The sequence below is a fragment of the Hetaerina americana genome, unplaced genomic scaffold, assembly GCF_022747635.1.
Source record: "Hetaerina americana unplaced genomic scaffold, ioHetAmer1.1.p SCAF_1, whole genome shotgun sequence".
In the NCBI taxonomy this organism is placed as follows: Eukaryota; Metazoa; Arthropoda; class Insecta; order Odonata; family Calopterygidae; genus Hetaerina; species Hetaerina americana.
In genome coordinates this window covers 60,067,614-60,087,135 of record NW_027286069.1, presented here as the reverse complement: position 1 = coordinate 60,087,135, position 19,522 = coordinate 60,067,614, and the positions used below count along the sequence as shown (strand labels likewise).

The 19,522-nt window shown below is 40.3% G+C and overlaps 1 protein-coding gene across 5 annotated transcripts in view; it reads right to left on the bottom strand.

Moving 5' to 3' along the window:
• Window positions 1-19,154, bottom strand: part of Ih (hyperpolarization activated cyclic nucleotide gated potassium channel Ih) — a 375,624-nt gene extending 356,470 nt beyond the window's left edge. For 4 of the 5 annotated variants that reach the window (XM_071590290.1, XM_071590315.1, XM_071590299.1 and 1 more), the window contains exon 1: window positions 18,585-18,926. In XM_071590290.1, coding sequence (XP_071446391.1) covers window positions 18,585-18,841 — 257 coding nt within the window. In that variant the 5' untranslated portion in view covers window positions 18,842-18,926. Of the gene's footprint in view, window positions 1-18,584 lie in introns of all 5 variants that reach the window. The other variant, XM_071590323.1, reaches the window with a different exon arrangement.
• Window positions 19,155-19,522: the final 368 nt, after the last annotated feature.

Here is a 19,522-nt window from a genome sequence, read left to right as displayed (position 1 = left end):
CCCTGACACTCATTCCAGAAATCCTTCCGTTTCCTCCACCGAATTTACTAACGACGAAAGACAAACCAAAAATACTGACACCAATTACGCAGCAAAGTGAACATATAAATGAAATGCGTTGGCTGAAAGAGATATTGAGGAAGATATGTGGCTCTTATATGCAGAACAATTAGAATATAGAACGAAAAACGTGAGGTAGGGTTAGTGGAGGCGTTTTCCAAATCGCCTGAGGGCATGGAAAGGCGAAATGAGAAGTAGAACAGGTGACGGAGAATAACCGGAGAGGGGGTTGGTGAAATGTACAAGGCAAAGAGTCAGCACGAGGGAGGGAACAGAAAGGCAAGCGGGATGGTCAAGTAGGTGAGAGAGAGAGAGAGATAGAAAGGGTTTTGAAGGCGGGGTTTGAAAAACCAAGGGGTGTGCCGTAGGCATTTTGGAGAAAGGGGAATTTGAAGTCAAATCTTCAAAACTCGGGGAAGATTTTTCGTTCCCGATTCGTCGATCGCGATCATTTCCTAATGGTTTTTTCCAATGGACCTCCTTTAACGCCTCCTTTGCTTCGGAAAAGAAATACTTAGTTATACCACATATATTTTATCAAACACGACCTAGGATTCGATTTACAAAGTCATCATATGTGGAATAACTAAGTATTTCTTTTCCGAAATGAATCGCTTCCACAAAATGACGCCTCAAACCATTCTACTCATCCTTTGCTTTCAAAAATATCCGTTCGTGATTCGTTACCATTGATATTATTGTATTACTTGGGTCACTACTCGAGACTTCATGATATTTTTCCTGAAATGCCTTAATAGGCACAATATGTGTGTCACAGGGTGGATTGCCAATTATGCAAGTTTTTCTTACTCTTTAGGACTAAATAATCCTAATGTTAAAAAGCGCAGGAAGATTTACCGAAGAAAGTAAACGAATTTGGAACAATTGTGAAAATATTCTGCAACTAAATCAATCATTTTAGGTATGCTTCGCAAGCTCGAAGCAGTCAGCCTATAATTTTAAACATTTTTTCATTCTAGATAAATACTCTAGATTTAACTAACCCTCAAGAATACACAACTCAAAAAATATACCCATCACAACAAAAGACAAACGAATTTACGATTTGATTTGGGTTACTACTTAATGTATTTTCAAATAAATCATAGGAATCCAATCAAGTCCCCGAAAAACAAAACTCCTCCCTCGGCTGGTGAGACCTGGTTAGGTATGGAAAAAATGCGAAAAACACGCCCATAATTACCTTCCGAGTATTCACCCGTCAAAAATATTCAACTCAATAAGCAAGTCAAAGATCTAAGAGAGAAAATTATTTTCAAGCTCCACCTCCCAAATTATCCTTGGGGAACTGTGCAAGTTCATTAGGTATTCGAGAGGAAAAGGAATAAGAAAAAAAATTGGAAAGTAGTTAGCGATCGCAAAATTGCGCACGTTAATCTACCTCAAGTGCTTTGGATCCGAGGGAGGAGCGCTGTAAATTTTCCTCATTTGCCTGAGTTTCCACGGAATGCCACGTCGCCGCTGCCCCCATGCGAGGGGAAAACTTAGTGGGCACGGATAAATTTATGCGCCAGCGCAGTCATGGTAACAGCACTCTCATCCACGTTTCCACCATCATCTTCAATGGGCCGCACCATAATCACGCCGGAAACCACACGACACGACGCGGGAGAAGGCGCACGCTCCACATCAAGCCGTCCACCATAATCGCGGCGCTCGGTGAATAAAACGCACGCGCGAGCAGCGCACGCCCAAACGCAAAAACACAGACAAATATCTCAACTGATGATACTTCCCTCACATGTGCTACGTTCCGAAAACTCTCGAGCTGCTCGCTTCACATTCATTAAAGGCGATTTTCCCAAGCCTCCCTCTTTCTTTCCCTCTCCCTCTCTCGAACTCCCTTTGTATTCCTCACCATTCCTCGCCGCTTCCGCTGCTTGAGCGGAAAACGCAAAGGAAGAAAGAGGTTTGAAAAATGTTCTAGAAGCAGCGTAAAAGTAGAGAGACGTAATATCGTTGGTGTTCGGCTCCGGCTATGCACAAATATTCTCATACGGTCAATCTGCTGGTGACTCCTCATGCAGAAACGTAAACAATAAATAAAGGACGCCTGTGAAGTTCGGGTACCCATTGGATAATCTTAGATCCTTGGAATACAAGTATAAAGAGATACCACAATGGACGAGTGTTGTTATTGTAATTGGTGACGTTCCTTGAACAGCGTGAAAAATCAACATTTTTGAGTTGAACAGATTAAATTTTAAAAATTAATATTTACATAGAAAATAGGTTTTCTTTCCCTGACGAAGGAGCTACCTTTATGCACCGAACAGTATTCAAGGTCTTTGTCATTTTATTAGCACTTTCTTAGTTAAATATTCACGTATTCAAGATTTTTACAAATAAAGATTGATGATGAGAATAATTATTCTCGTGGATACATCAATACAAACGTCCCTTTCAAGCATTTTTATCTGCATTAAACTTATTAAAAGGATAATAAGCGAATTAATCGATGGGAGAAGCGTGTTTCTCATGTAATGAAAGGAAGTTCCGGAGTTTGAGTGATCGGATATTTGGGATTATTAGAGCAGGTTTACTTATGATAACTGATACGAGGATATGAACAGTTTCAGAGTTTCATGGGATTGGTTTTAGAAAAATACAAAGACAGCGGAGGATTAGGAAGATAGCATTATGTATATTTCAGTAGCTCGCTGATTAACCGGTAATTGAAACCATGCGTAATTAGGACTGCCTCATACACCGACCTCCCCAAGCGGCAGATTGAAATTGAGGATGAATATATAATGCTGGAGTTGGAGGTTCAGATGTTGACCATATCGAGCATTCCTCGGAGTGGTTACGGTAGGAATGGAAAATAACATACTGGGAAATTCAAAAAATGAAATTGTGGAGGGAATAAGTAACGTTTCAGGTAATTAAAGAACTTTTTTGGGAAATCTTCGAAAATTCACATGGCTAGAGACAGCGCAATGGATATCGGCTCAGCGCAATGGATATTTTTGGCAAATGTGTACCCAACGCACAACGCAAATTTTATGGATATACATGCATACCTGTGTAGTTCCTCAATCACGAAATATGGCTAATAGTCACAATTCTTTACCAGCACCTCAATAGTCAAAACGTTCTTAGCTTGTAACTAAGCTTGAAACTTCGTGCCTTTTAATCCGATGAGATTTCAGGGGTTAACTAGAAAATTCTTGAGTTACATGACTTTATTTTTCTAACTTGCATTAGGGTAAGATAACTTGTATCACTCTAAAGTCATCTAGAGTATCTAACACCACTAACAACGAGAAAATTAGCCCTTCAGCCCCCAGGTATATAATCAGAAATATTAATGGAGTACAAAGAAATATTAGGTTTAACTTTTTTCGTAGATTAACACAGAGAGAAGCCTTGATAAAGTTAGAAACTTGGTGTTTGTTGAACCAGGTAATGAAAAATGCTTTCATTGAATGTATAATTTCATTTAATAGTTATGGACTGTTAAAAGAAGATGTTCATAAGCGATGCAGATTGACTTCCAGTTGTACTTCAACGGAATATGAGTCACTTAATACTACTCGTAATTACTTAATTCAAAATATACATGTTACACATCTTCAGAGTACACATAGATTGAACAAAAATTTGATTTGAGAAAAGAAAGACATTTAGGGGTCATTTTATTATAGCCAATAAGTGAATACCTGAATAGAGGTTGAATACCTCGGTATTCGATAAATTCAATTTCATAGCGGGGGTTTGACTATGAGCAGAATTAGCCCAGGATATAAACAAAATGGAGGCAAGACAATACAGATTTATAGTTATAGCGATGATAAATCACAGGGAGAGAGAAGGGAAAGATGCTGAGGAGAGATGCGGGTGATAGAGTATACAGCAGTATAATGGGAGAGTGTGGTATGCGGGGATGGGTTGGATTCGGGAATTGTTGGATGGGGAAGGGGATCCATGACCTTTGGTCAGGTCGAAGGTGCTTGTGAAAGAGTTAGTAGAGGCACCACGAGAAGGAATCCGCTCCCTTCGAAGGGCAACCGACAAACCCTGAGACAAAGACTCTTAAGGAATCGCGGTTTTGAGATCTAAACGCACGAAAAAAGTGAATTATTTTGTTTGAGTGACCGAGAATGAAAAGTATGACTCTGACGTAAAAATAATCCCTATTGCCACGATATCAATGTAAAGTTGAAAGAACATTATAATTCAGAATAATATCCATAAAAGATAAACCGTTTTCCGATTATATTTATTGACCTCATACCCAATAAAAAAATGACCACTCTTGGCAACTCAAGTAAATTTTTGGGGCATAATATCTCATTAAACTAGGATCGTGGGTGTAAATCTCGCCTCGGGCATGGGCTTTGTATTTTTTTGTTTAAGAATTAGGTCTTCACAGCAGCAGCATTGCATCAGCCGCGACGGAAGATGAAACCAAAATCTATTTCAAAAGTCCTCATGTATTTCTCGAATAATCAAAAACGTTTTCACCTTCCTCATAAATGTAGATGAGTGCTCGTGTCAGTATATAATGAATTAATACTATGTCTTAATCATTTAGGGGTCTAGTCAACACAAACAGAATAACTATTGATATTAAATTGAGATAATGAGTACTCAAAGGTTAAGTGATGCAGTCAAGCAACTGCTTATTAGAATTATTTATTACTCTTTGTGTAAGTTTAATAACGATCCATCATCACTCAAATGAAAAGCTAACGAACGATGGAATGGATTACCTTTAATATCTAAAATATTCAGCCTGCAAAAAGACACAGACAAAACAAAAAACAAAATACATTAATATGGTGTGTTGAAAACAGTATAGGATCATTAGGTAAGATTATTTAATCGGGTAGCACAATATTAAATTGTTAATAGAGGCATTGAGGGATATTGGCGAATATTATCAAAGATAAATGGAATAAGCATACGAAAAATATTTTATTGTGAAATTATCTACAAAGTAGTGCTGATGAAATGGTGTATTAAATTCTGTGATAGAGGAGAGAACGTTACGCTGACGAGGGAGAGGTAGAAATAGAATGGGCAGGTTGGACGGAGTGAAATGGATGAAGGAATTACGCGTAATTGAAGAGGGCCACTCTGCACCGTCGGATGTCGGGTTGCGTTTTGTTAGGAGAGGCAATTAAATGTATTTTTGCGCCATTGTATAGGCTATGTCCATCCAAAACTTAACCGGTACCTTAACCGGTAGAATACCAATAATAATGAGTGCTAATGATGAGATTATCTTTGAGAAAACTTTTTACATGCATTATAGCTCAACAACACAAGGACATGCTTTCTATTGAATTACGAATGAAGAAATCTTTTGGAGGGGTTGAGGGAGAACAAGCCCAGACGAAAAAGAGACTCGCCTATCTAGGCATACTTTAAAGTATACGTCTATTTTAAAAGTCAGGAAAGTAATGGTGTAAGGAAAATACCACAAAGGCATACCAAGAGGTTAATACGTAGATGATACAGTCATAGGTGGGGGTATATGGAATTATGAAGGACTAGAAAAGCCACCTGAGAAGAGAATGAATGGAGTGAGATTAAGAGGGGGAAGGAAATCAGCCAACGGGCGGGTTGAGCACTATTGATAATGACCATAATTTTGAAGTAGTTTAAATAAGTTTCTCCAAGTGCATCATGTGTAATGCTTATGAAATTTCTCCGGGTGGATTTTCTTCATCTGAAGAGCCCGAGTAAAATACCGACGAAAATTTTGTTTATGAACGCGGAAAGAAAACATTAGGCAGATTAGTTAAACAAGCATGCGTTTTCCTGAAAAACTCTTCATAGAGTATCAAATTCTTTCCCGATAGAGCATAAGGTTAAGAAAAATTGAGTCTATTTGATATATTTTTCAAGAGAAAGTTTTGACCTCGTCTGCCACATTTGAGGAAGTTTCAATTCAAGTACAAAGGGCCCCCTTAAGTTATCCTATTAATCTTAAACACTTATTTTCTACAGTAGTAATTTATCAAAACTCCAGGTGGTCTGCTGAGAAAATGTATATTTCCATTTTCCTCTCTCAAATAATTTTATGTTTAACTAAGTTTTGATTGCGCTCGTTTTTAAGCACGGTTTTCTTTTGTCTGCCCTATTTTATCACACAATTTTAACCTCGAAAATGTTTTTTCCTTCCTGAGAAACTTAGACCAAAAAAAGGATAACTGTTTCAAGTATTTTCCAATTTTCATAGGAAATGGTATAAAAGTGTTGTCTCTTTGCAAATGCAAACAATGAAATCTAAAATGTATAAGTAATGGAAACCATCGTAATGGTCGTGCAACCTTTAAATTGGTCATAATTGAAACAAGCTAAGTAATATGGTAGATAGATAGCGCTTTAGGCGAAGGAATAATTTTCACCTCTAACAATTAACAAGAATTAATTGCTTACAAAAGGATAAAATATAAACGAAAGTTTGTTACTTCTTCGTTCTAAAAACAAATTTAAAGGTAATACTTTATGTGGATACACAAATAGTGTATCAAATAAAAGTGTGGTTCTCTGAAATTTGGAGGCATACATTGTGTGCCTATACTACTAACGCTTTCAAAAGCATAGAATACTACCATACTACTTCAAATTTTCATTTCATATATACAACTGAGGCGAAAGAATATATTATTGCATGTATGTATTTCATGCATACTCATATGCGTGAATGAAAGTTCTGTTGATTCACAGGGTGACTCACATAAAAGGGCATTGTATTCGTGACACACCCAGAGCAATTTCCGATTCTCGTCTTGAGGTGTGACTGTGCGATTGGGCCAACCAACTGAACTCGGGATTGCTCTGTGGTTATGCAGAAAATTAGACGGTGAAGCACCTCAAAGGTATGACGAGTGAAAGAGAGAGAAAATCAAGGGCTGTCTGATGACGAGCTCCAGCAGAGCACTGAGCTGTTCATTAGAAAACATCGAGGGACTTTCGCAGTTGATTGGAACAGGCGAAAGAGACATTCAGAACTGGCAGAGAATGATATTGGGAAGAAAGAAGGGAGCGTTTGACCTGAACGATGCTAAAAGAAAGTTAAAACGCATTCAGAGAAGAAGAGAGAGAGGGAGAGGGAGCAGGTAAAATAGTGTTTTAAATACTTGGGACGATATGAAAAGGAATAAGGAAGCAAAGATAATGGTAATATTTCACTTAGAGTCACCTGTTGGCTAGCAATCATCTTCCTCGAATACATAAAGACGTTCTGGGATATGAAATACGTTTAAAATGAATAAATTCGTCATCTAATGAATCCAGTTTGATAAAAAAGAAGATGGGAGCAAGGTTTCAAACAGATTTTCGGTAGCAAGAACATTTTGAAAATTTCTATGGGATACGTTGAGTGGTTCTTCAGTGTAGTCTTTCTCTAAAATTTTGACCATTGATTTGAAAAATGCTCCCCCTTTTTACTGAAAATATTAAAATATTGATTTGAGGATTCGATAGTTTCAGGCTGCTGGAGTGTCTAATTTCTCTTCAAAAATTATGAATTTCAGGTATAATAATTTATTTAACCTAGAGCTTCACAGATTCATTCACAATCCCTAAAGCTAACGTAGAAGAAAACCAACGTAATCGAACTCGCGACCTATTGGTAGATAGGCGAGGGGGTTATCCTACGGCCACTGATTCCGGAATAATCAGAGTTTTTAATATTACTACAAAATAAAATAAGAGGACATACAAAGCTTTTATTGGATATTTGCATTTACTATAATATTGACTTTTGGTTGTCATTTCAGTCCCATTATGTCATTTTTATTGCACGTTTGTATCTATTTATTTTTAAAATTTAAAATTATCAAGTAATTTACTCTCCTCCTTTACATTCATTAACTTTTGCGGGATATCTTGAGACAGGGAAGTTAGTAGTAGAAGTTTTAGGGGAGGCGACCGACAGCTGAGGTAATTTGTGTCATTAGGGAGGGATGGGAATGGAATCCGGAAGCAACCACAGGAAAAATATATTGAAAAACGAGGAAATGATGTGTACCTGTGGATATCAGTATTTTCTCAAGAGTGGGATTCTGACTGTCAAGAATTATACGAAAACTTCACCCAAAGAGTTATGTGAATAGAACTAAATACAAAGTTGAGACGGAGAGAGATGGACGGGAAAAAGAAAAATGTGATGAGTGCACTCGAGTCGCAGAGTAAGTAGGCAGTCTGAGAATGAAAAATAGAAATGAGAGAAAGAGCGTGGTGGGAACCAAGAAAGAGGGGGAGATAAAGGAATAAAAAGCAAGAGAATGTGAGCCGGGTAGGTTGGGTTAGTGACGAAACGACGGAATCGTAACAAAAGAATGAGAGATAAGATTTACTGAATAGGGGAAACCATTTTCCACGTCATTCTGACCTCAAAGGTGGACAGAGTCGAAGTAATTGTAAAGAAGGTAGTAAGATAGGTTCACCAATACCTTTGGGTTCCTAGCCAGCAAGGGTTGAGGAGCAAAATTCTCTCTGACCAAAGATCAGAGACCCGTAGTAGTAGTGGTAGTAGTATTTAGGGGAGGCGACCGATAGCTGTCACCCAATCGCAGTATCCCTGCGTGACACGGAGAGTCAAACGAGCGAGGAGGGTGTCACTTTGGGCGGCAAGCGACAAAAGGCTTACTATAAAAGGAGTATAGGAATGACAGGACTACTATAAAGTCACAGAACTATTATTTTATTAGATTTCTGCTGGCCGAGGAGAAAAAATTTACGCGCGTAATAAGGATTGTTATAGGCTTAACTCAGGTTCTGAAGGTGATAGAGAAATTGGAGGGCACTGGTCCAAGATAGAAGCACTTTCAACTTTTCTTCGTGGGTTCGAAGAGGAGAGAATGGACGTAGAAGTAAAGATAGTGGGGCTGATGGATCAGTTACGAGAACCCAAATGGCGTGAAATATGCGTGTCTCGAGGCCCAGGGCAAGTTCGCTGTACAGATGTGAGAGGTTCATTGGCAGGGAAGAAAATAAAGCATAGCAAAGAGAGGGCGAGAGAGAGCAAGTTAAGTTAGATGGGACTTGGGAAGAAAAGGGAGCGGCGTGCATGGAAATAACAGGGAAACTTGCCATGTTGAATACGGTAGAACTTTAAGCCAGGGTGAAATGCTCAATTATAGCAGTACCGGATGTAAAGAAAGTTAGTGGGTACAGGGAAGTTTCGAGAAGCGAGGGTATCAACAGGTAAAACATGATGCACCAAAACCCAATTTCATCTCGAAAACAATTTTTCTCGTGGAAGCCCTCGAAATAGCATACATTTAAATTTACTCATAGGAGTCGGATCAGGAATAAAATCCATAATTCGTATCTGCTGGACGCACGAAATGAAAAATTGAATTCATTCAGAATAACTTCGAATGGTAAATAACCTGAGTTTATAGCACACCAAAGTATAACAAAATATTCAACAAATTCCCCAGTATATATTTTCAATTTAAATTCCCCTCCCTGATATTTGACTATTTCCAAATTTTAGAAATTTGACTATTTATGGAATCCGATTACGTGGATCAAATATATCAATAAGTATGCATAAATCCCGTGAGAACGACTTTTGTATTCACCGTTCTCATCAAATCAATTCTGGGATACCACTCCATGCATTGAAATCACAGAAACCTTTGAGCCGCCATGAAAATATCATCTTTTGGATGCCAATGCGCTGCGAAACTCGCCCCTCCTCACGCTCTCTTCGCCGAATGGTCTTCCCGCTTCTCTCCCGCACACAGGATTCCCAGCCTCTGCGTGACTCGTCATTCTTTCTTTCGAGTTTTAGCATGGGTAGACCCTATATAGATGGAAACCATTCTTTTCGTTCCCTTCGAAAAAAATCATTCCATAAAATATGCCTCTACCTCTCTCCCTCCCATCCTATATAGGCTCTGAGCATCATTGCCAAAACAGAAAATCGAGAATTTTACAACTATAAAAAATGTGTCTTTACGATGGCATTTAGGATTATTTGTGGTATATATAAAATAGAGAGAGTGAGGAACGAGATTTCAAAGGAAGGGTCAGAATTGGATGCATCCATACTAGAAAAGTAGAAAAGAAGTTTGCTATAGTGTGGCCGTCATGTAAGAATAAAAATAAGTATGATGCAGTACCGTTTAGGTATGCCGCATAGGCGCTGCTTTTATAAATCTACTTTCAATATTCTACATAAGTGGATTGACAATGAATGTCTATCGCGTAGTCGAAAGGGACATGTGGAAAAAGATGAGAATTATAGCACACTCCTTAAGGCTCCGTAAGGCAACATCCTTGTCTGGCAGGGGGACAGGAGGGTTAGGAAGTAGTGTAATAGCTGTTTGAAATTACGGTACCGATATTGTGATGACAACATCCTATTTTTCATGCTTTTGTTAAAATAATAAGAAAAAGCTAAAACTCAATTAAGATTATAACACGCGGAAATAGTTGAAGAGATTACATGAAAACATTTTTCCATGGTTACTGATGAAAATTGAAAAGAGAAAAGGTCACCATCATCTTCAGGAGAATAGACAGGAATTTCAAAAGTTAGACGCGCGAGAGTGTTGCAATCAAGTGGCTAGAAATGAGGCTGCACGTAAAAGAACTAATAAAAAAGTAAATACGAATCGAGATTTCATGATTTAATCCTTAATAAAAAAAGGAGTTTTTTCATCTTTCCACTCAGATAATATTTTTTTGACCATTTTTAATGTTTCCACATTATTTTCAAGCGAGTTATTTTGAGTTGTAAGCCAAGCTAATACTTTCAAGTAATTGCAATTAGGGATGAAGGAAGTAAGAGAGAGGGGTTTAGCCATGTCAATTAGAATAGACCAAGCGCGTCATTAATGGTCTCATGATTTGTAAAAAATGCTTCAGAGAAGAGCGTGAGATATCGTAGATGAAGACGACATTCTCAAATACGAGTATAATGACAGGGGAGAGGCAAATCTCAAATAAAACAAGGGGCCGGCGCGGGATAAATCAATGATAAGTTAGCAAGACACCTAGAAATTGTTTAAATTAATAATCAACACAGAAAAATATAAGAGTACACAATGGCTGGACTATTTGAAAATGATTTTTAAATAGCGATACTTATGAAATTGAGCTAAGAGATTTATGGACGCCAAACGTTTTATCTTCCTTTGTGTAAAAAATACTAATATGCCCAGAGTATTAGGACGCAAAGATGGAAAACCTGTCGAAAGTATATTTATTCAAAATAAGAAGGGAAAATTATTCCTTAATATTTCAAATGGCTCCGGAAGAGGAAGAAATAAGTCATAAATAAGCCATTGTTTGTGGTATTATAGAAAGTTTTTTTTGAAAGATGAATTGATTAAAAGACCAAAAGGTTGCAAAAAATATTAAACGGATTAGGCACAGAGGAATAATCTATCAAGTTAATGGGAAGTGGTCACTAGAATTCTCAAGAAACGGAAAAATGCGACGGCATAAATAAGAGTTGTTCGACACGTATTCGGAAGAGGTTATAAAAAGGATTCCTGCTAGTATATGGGATTGGATCCTGCGTGAAATTCGATTGATTTGCCGAATTCAATTGCGTGCAACGTAGGGGAGTTAGATTTGTAAGAACATTTTATGATTAACTGATTAGTGCATCAAAATTATTAGAAGAGCTAGGTTTGGATTCACCCACAGAGCGAAGTTTAAATTATATGTAGATTGAATCTATTGCATAAATTGAAAGGATACCTTTCAGCAATGATGTTGAAAATATATTATTAGCCCCATCGTTTTACAGTAGGAGAGATAATATCAATAAAATTTACAGAGATTAATCGTAGAACAGATAGATTTAATGTCATTTTTTCCACGGACGATAAGGGATCAGAATAACGATGTCCGTCCACGCTGGGATGGAAAAGTATTAGTGTCAAAAGTAGCATACAGGTGCAATGTAGTGTGTTTAGTGCCCTATAGTGTGCAATCACATCATGTCACACACCATAGTGACGGCTTGCAAGGTACCATGCATGGACGTTTTTACTTACAGGAGATAATTGAGAAAGTCTGAAGGAGTCCTTAATCAAAATGAGTCCAGTACTTCAAGGACATATATCAAGATTGAAGCGTGCAACTTAATCTGTGCTTAAAGTAGAGGAGTTAAAAGAAGTACAATTGTTCACTTTCATTAAAAGCATCATGAAATAGAATGAATAATTTCGCAGACGTCAAGTGCGGAATAATTCAAATAAGATGACTTTCATGATAAAAACTTCCGCTAATATACACAAAAAATTCATGGATTCAAAGAAAGTAATGGTATATAGTATGTAAAAATTTATATTGATTATGGCGAGTGTTGGATTAGGGAAATATAATTCGTTTCACTCCGAGTTTGCAATGAAATCAGAATCAGTTTCGTTTCCTTTTTACATTTACGTATATAACTGAGTTTTCATCATTTGACTTTTCCCTGCTCCACTCTGTGAGTACCTCCGGGACAAAATAAGCATACTAAAAAAGAAATCACCCACAACAGTGGGATGTGTGTTATCCCTCGTATTCCAACGGCACCAACCAAGTGGAAGTGCAAATTTGTTCGCGCTTGCGTGCTTCCCGTGCCTGAGTGAGGATGTGGAAAGGCTTTATTTTGGGCCACACAAAATCTGCATGCCTCAGTAAGCAAAATCCAAAACAAAATCATTCACTTTCAGCACTAACGACATTGTCACCGGGAAACGGGAGATATTGTTAAAAATGACGTCCCTCCAGTCTATAAAATGCATTTTCATGACATTACTCAGTTGTAAAGTTACTTCAGACGGACTCAATGGTCTAACTGACGCCCACCTATGTAGTTAGCTTCAATAATTAGGCAAACACGTCTGAAATACGATTTTTTAGAAGAGAATATTCTTATTATGAGAGTAAAATAAATTATATTCCTATGAATTATTCAAAATATAACAGGTGAAGAAAATTTTTCTCACAGAGAGGCTTTTTAATAGATATGCAGTACTTGTACAAAACAATTTTGAGTCACTCAGGTTTTACCATTAATATTATTGAAAGAAAAAAGAGGAAAATTGTGTTGGTCAGTTTTCTTCTGAAAAAAATCACGACAGTGCAAGTATACTCTTACTCATAATTGAATTCTCTTAATTTATTCATTCAGCAGTTTTCAGATCACAACTTTTTTATTACTGTACGAACGTCTAATAGGTCATGTTCCATGCCAAAAATGAAACAAATAAATCAAAGACAACAACAAAAATAACTCGGTCACATAACAAGGATTGAATAAATTAAAAATGAATGATGCAGAGAAGCGTTTATCGTTTTTATAATGCATCTACACAAAATTAGAAAGTTATTCCCCTTGTTTTTAACGTCTATGCTTGGGGGTAAAAGCAATATCTTGCCCAAAAATATAACTGTATGTAATTTTAAGTCAAATGGTGCAGTAATTTGGAGGGAGAGGGAAATAAAGCGAGTCGCGCGGAACTAACGGACTCAAAAATTTACGCTATCATCGAATAGTAATAGAATTTATACTTGTTGCCACAGTTCAGAGTGGGAAGTTCAATTATCTTCAGCTCGTTAATAATTGCAATGGCCTTGAGGAATACGGGTGGAAGAAATCAAGATCTACTCTAGAACAGCTAATTGACACTGTTTAACTTATAGCATATTTAACATAGATGCCAAAAATTCATCCTTCATCCGTTCACGCATTTTAAATCGTTTGCCTGGGAAAGACATTCTGACATAATTTTTATCGACTAATGTTAGCAGCCGATCTTTAGAAAGGAAATTTGAAATAATGCAGAGATATTTAGCGGAAGACGATTTTATTTTAGCACATTATGAATATAGCACGTAAACAATAAATCCTGACTTATAACTCAAAATGGCACCTGTAGCCTTGATTCCCTCAGAGCGCCGATGGGCCATAAAAAAGTGTCACCTGTAACTACAGGCGGTAAAAATGCTAACGAACTATGTAATTAAATTGGTTGAAACATGTGCACGTAGGGCTCGCGCGCCGTTTTACAAGATAAGAGCATTTGAATGAGATTCGCACTCTGTTACTTTATTGCTACAATCGACGGCACCATTAGCATGTGGGAGCTATTAAAAAGATACGCCCCACAATTATTTAATGAATGAAATCATCAATAACTTGTTCCGGCGGGGAGCAAATGTGAATCGCACATTAGGGCCACTAAGGAGGAAGGCCCCGATGTTTTCGGTGCGCAGTAGCTCAAAATGTTCCCACCGCTACTCCGGCGGACTTCCCTCGCCAGAGATCCCCGCACTCAACCCCTCACAACCCTCGTATGCACACATAAAGAAGGCACAATTCTTTTCTGAAGCAATAAAATATCTCCGAATACACTCTGGACCGATTCCATCTCTCCTCATCCCGCTTTTCTGAACGATTGGGTGGCCTCTCATCACTGCAGTGCGGCTTTCAATTCCGCGACCCACGACATTGCCGTCGTCAAAGGGTTGTGGAAAGAATGGTGTCGGAGTGACGGGAGAGAAGAAGAACAGGAGATGAGATCGGGAAATAAGTGGAAAAGGAATTAAAATATTCATAACCCTTTCCCCTCAACACCGGTGCGGTTCACCAGCCACCGTGTTAAGTGCACCCGCGTAGCATGTGAATGTGGAGCGAGCGCGAACAACGTGCCAGGGAGATTTCGAGGTCTCCTTTGCTCGTTCACTACCATCAGAGTGCTCGAAACACGACATGCATCACCCACGTTGCAATAAGCTGACGGTACGAACGCTTTCCTAAGAAGCATAGTTTTAAGGGTTTAATTCAATCGGTTATAGTGGTATTTTCCGTTTCAAAGTTACGCAGTACCTTGTTTACAGCTACCTTGTTTATCTCGCGTTATCTATAGGGTCTAGTTCCTACAGTAAAACACGAATCATTAATGCAGAAACCATAAAAACACAACTCTGTTTTCTCTCATTTTAAAAGTGATTTCCTTAATCAAACCTTAAACAGCATTTAGTAAGTAAAATATTCCAAGCTACAATTACCATTGCCCTAGAAAGAGCATCAATTTTTCAAACACGCGGAGAAAATTACTGGAAGAATGTCACACACATGGTACCTACGTTCGAAGAAGAACGACAGAGATGGAAGTCTCTTCATATAGTTTTGATTTTATAATCAGAAGAGCACAATTTATACGTGGATGATCAGTAATTACTTAATATATATTAATTATTTTGGACTAACTTTAACTTTTTCGGTTGTAGGAAAATATAGCCGCTAATTCAAACATTTTTACCTTCTTATTCAGCGCTTTGGTGTGTTTTGTTGACTGGGATAAGTTTTACTGCTACCGAAATTTAATTATTCATTGTAAAACATTTCGTCATTTGAATGTGTTACGCATAACATGCAATTTTTACCCCAATTACACAAAGACTATTACTTTGCTAAAGGCATTGGAAGTACGTTATACCAACCTTTTTTCGTAAGAAGGTGGCATTGCGTTTATGTCTATGAACAATTATCACATGAGAGAAAACTGAGGAAAATGTATGAGTTTATGACTAGCTTAAAGTAAAAATAGTATGTATGAATACAATCCTTAACGGTTTGAATGTATTTCTTTCGGTTTCACCAAATCATTTTTCAATCGCTAACATTCCAATCAGAATTTGATGACTGGTGATAGTAAAGAAGGAAATTTCAAATGACGCACCAAGTAACCATGGAAATTTAACGGTTAATACAAAATATTAAATTGCCCAACGAAGCTTGAAAAAGATATTTGATATTCCTGGAACCAAATGAGGTCCTCATTGATATCTCATTGACACCGGACTACGTGTTGCTTTCATTGATTATAAAAAGTTTTCAGGTTATGATCGTTGCACTGAGATTCATCTTTAAAACTGGTAAGCGTGAAAATGACTAATATTTTTAATGATCCCCAGACATTTGGTGAGTTGTAAATTAAAAATAGCAGAGCTTGGGAGTCGGGTACTCCCAACCGCAACCACCATTGGTGATGTGGGTTCAAAAACGAAATGGCCAATATAGCATGAAAAGGAATCCCAAGCAGGTCACTCTAATCACGGGGTTGAAATGCTGCTGCCCCTGTTACTGAACTATAGGGTGACAAGCTTTTCAACTCCCTTGACGCCTTCCGTCATCTAAACCAAAGCTAATAAATCACGGCATCCGAACAAAGAATGTCTTTTTTCTCACTCGAGGCGAAACTGAGGTCATGTATTAGCACGTGAAACTTTCCAGGGGCAAACTCTTTAATGGAAGGGACTAAAAGAACCACCGCCCTTTTTTGTGCTCCATTTGCCGCGGAGCCGGACACGCTAAAACTAAATGTCACGACTACTCTGGTTCGGTACGCTCCGTGCACCGCATATCCTTTTTTGTCGGGAGACGACCGAAAGAGAGGAACGGAGCTATTCCCCTTGGTTGAAAACATTTTTATCCCCCGCGCCCACCCCTCTCGCTTCTGGGTCTGCCGGGACGAGGCAGGCGCCTTGCGGGCGGCCCTCCAGGAAGAACCGTCTGCCGCGGCAGCGACCTCCCTCTGAACTCCCGACCCGCCGTCTCACTTCTCTCCCCGCACAACTCACTCGGTCTCTGGATATATAATGCGAAGGGCTCGCCGGTACGCAAGTCGTTTGCTCCCGGGGAGAAAATTTCGGCGGGGAACCCCTCGCTATTTCGACCCCCGTTCCTATGCATGCACGCATCCTGAAGTTTATGAAAGGCGTGCCGGAGGTGACCTTTTCTGCTAAGGCCGCATAGTCCACAGCTAAATATGGGCGCGAAAAATCAATCCCCCTATCTCTTCTTCCTCCTCGAAAGGGCACCGAAAAACAGGGGAATTTAGAGTGGAGGGAAAAGGGTATTTTTCTTATTTTTTTTACCAGAAGGTTCCACTTTTTCATTTCGATGGAACCTATTCGTTTGTTGGGCGCTGAATTGATCGGTTTCCGGAATTCCCATTACCATATCAAAATAACTCGAGCTTATATGTGGAAGCGTTCTGTTTACCTTGTCGGCATTAGTTTTGTTAGTGAGTGGACCCGTACTTCGAGTACTCCCTCGTCGGGATCTGATATATTTCCATCGTTATCGTTCCTCATTTGTGAAGCAAGTTCCATTCTTAGGGCACATTACCTTGAAATTAGAACTTTTTCGATATACTATAGCTGGGCTTTGACAGTTTTCATCGATTGCAAATATCGTGGCAGCTAATGTTCAATGATGTTACTCTATATTTTCCTCAAATGAAGTTTGTTTACCTCAATATTTAAGTAGGAAAATCATATCATAATATATTCTATCCTCCAGTGCATCACATAAATGATTCATGTGTAGTTGTGAAAGTGTTACAAACATAGTAGATTACTTGATGGCAATTTTTTTTACCAAGTTCCAGCTCCAGCCAAATGTTCCTATTTACGATTGCTTTTTGCAGCTCCGTAACTAATTTGGCTACCCTTTATCGAAAATGTTACCCTTTTATACTAAAGTTGCTAGACAAAGTCAGCCTGAAACCGAGGAAAGCGAGCATGGCATTATTGCCTCCGTTGATGGGATTAGAACGACCGGGAGAGGGACGAAAATTCAAGGGTGAGAGATTTAAGAACAGAGCAGGAATAAGAAATCGAGGAACGCAGAAAAGCACGGCAGTAAATATAGAGGTGCAAAGACTGGACAAAAGACGCTCCTCGTACAATTGTTTCAATGTCATTCAATCACAGTCCCAATGGTTAAAATACCTCAAAATTACGTTAATGAGATGAAAATACTCCACAAAACTGCTACCCAGACACCATGACGACATGGATAAGCCCGCGGTATCTGCGTCAACTTATGCGTCCACCCGTCAGTTTATGATCGAAGAAGACATTAAAATTGGGGAGGCATGGGAGGCTGAGAGGGAGTGGAGGCCGATTCCAAATTTATGGACGGCCATAAGCGGAAGGCGTCATCTACATAAATTTCCAACCAGCCATACACCCTGAAACCCTCCCCAACCCCTTTTGATCTCCCAGCTTTTTCTCCGTTTCCCCCGCGAACTCTCGTCACCCGCCTTGTCCTACATTACTCTGCCTTGTCGATTTGACCTGTTGGGATGCTTGCCATTCCGTGAGAGAGGCAAACGCTAGCCAGACTCATTTGACCTACTACGGGGACCTTTGAAAAAATTCACAAGGTCGTGTCAACCGTGCCGCCACCCCACCTGTTCAAGTACACCCTCTTTCACCGTGCACATTAAACCAGAGGTGGGCACTCCCTTCTGCTAACGTCTTTGAACTGAGGTAGTTTAAAATTTTTCAGTTGAATGCCACATAAAATTTTGTCACCTTGTCTTTATTTCTCGAGAGTGATGGAAGAGGATATTTTAATTGGGGCCTCAACCCATATTATTTCGGGGGAAAAAGGTGTGGGCACAGAAGTGATTTTTTTCTGAATCCCCGCGACCTTACTGGATTGCCCGCCCTCTCCTGCCAGTAAGCTATTCAAAAGCTTATGACGAGTTGAATGGATTAAAGTGGGCGCTTACCTGAAGTTGGAGCACGGATGGATGACCCAATGACCAGCCGCCTTTTGCCTGATCCTCTCCTTCATCAGAGCCTTTTTGCTGCCGAAGAGTTTCATCGCCAGCTTGTTATCCGTCGGCTGGAACAAAGCCTGAAGTTGATTCTTCAGGAAGCTCTGCTTCTCCACGCCGACCCCACTGCTTCCGCTACCGGCACCGCTGCCCGGACCCCCACCACCGCTTCCGGGGCCGTTACCGGCACCCGGCACTCCCACACCCATGTGGAGGTGAGGTCCCGGTTCCTCTTTCGGAGTGCCGTAAAGGGAAACATCGTCCGCGGCGGACACGAAATGCACCTTCCCCCCGCCCCCGCCACCCCCGACGCCCCCGACGCCACCCCCGGGGCCCGTCCCCGCCCCGCTCATCATCATCATGGCAAGGTCCGAGGAGGATATGAGCAGCGTCTCGTCGTCGAGCGCCGTCACCAAAGAGTCCGTGAAAGTGTTCGTGTTCTCGTCGATGCTGATCTTGATCGAGTCATCTTTGGACACGACGGCACCCCCGCCGCAGACACCGCACGAGCCCCTACCGATCGCCCCGCCGCCGTTCCCCCCGTTCCCACCGCCCACACCCGCCGATCCCCCGCCGCCCCCTCCGCCCACGCTCCCACCGTTGCCTCCGAGGCCCCCGCCGCCGATGCCGCAAGCGGCGCATACACTGTTCCTCCGGTGTCGGATCTCCTCCGCCGACTGCGCCGAGCGACCCCCGCCACCTCCTCGGGCCGCCGCCGCGCCCGCCCCGACCACTCGGCCATTCGCCAGCCGGAGAGACGGCGCGCGCTGCCCCGGTCCCCTCCTGCCCCCCCCGCCCATCGAACCCCCTCCTCCCCCCCCGCCCCCACTGCCTCCTCCGCCCCCCCCGCCCCCTCCTCCCCCGCCGCCGCCGCCGTCTCCTCCCCCTCC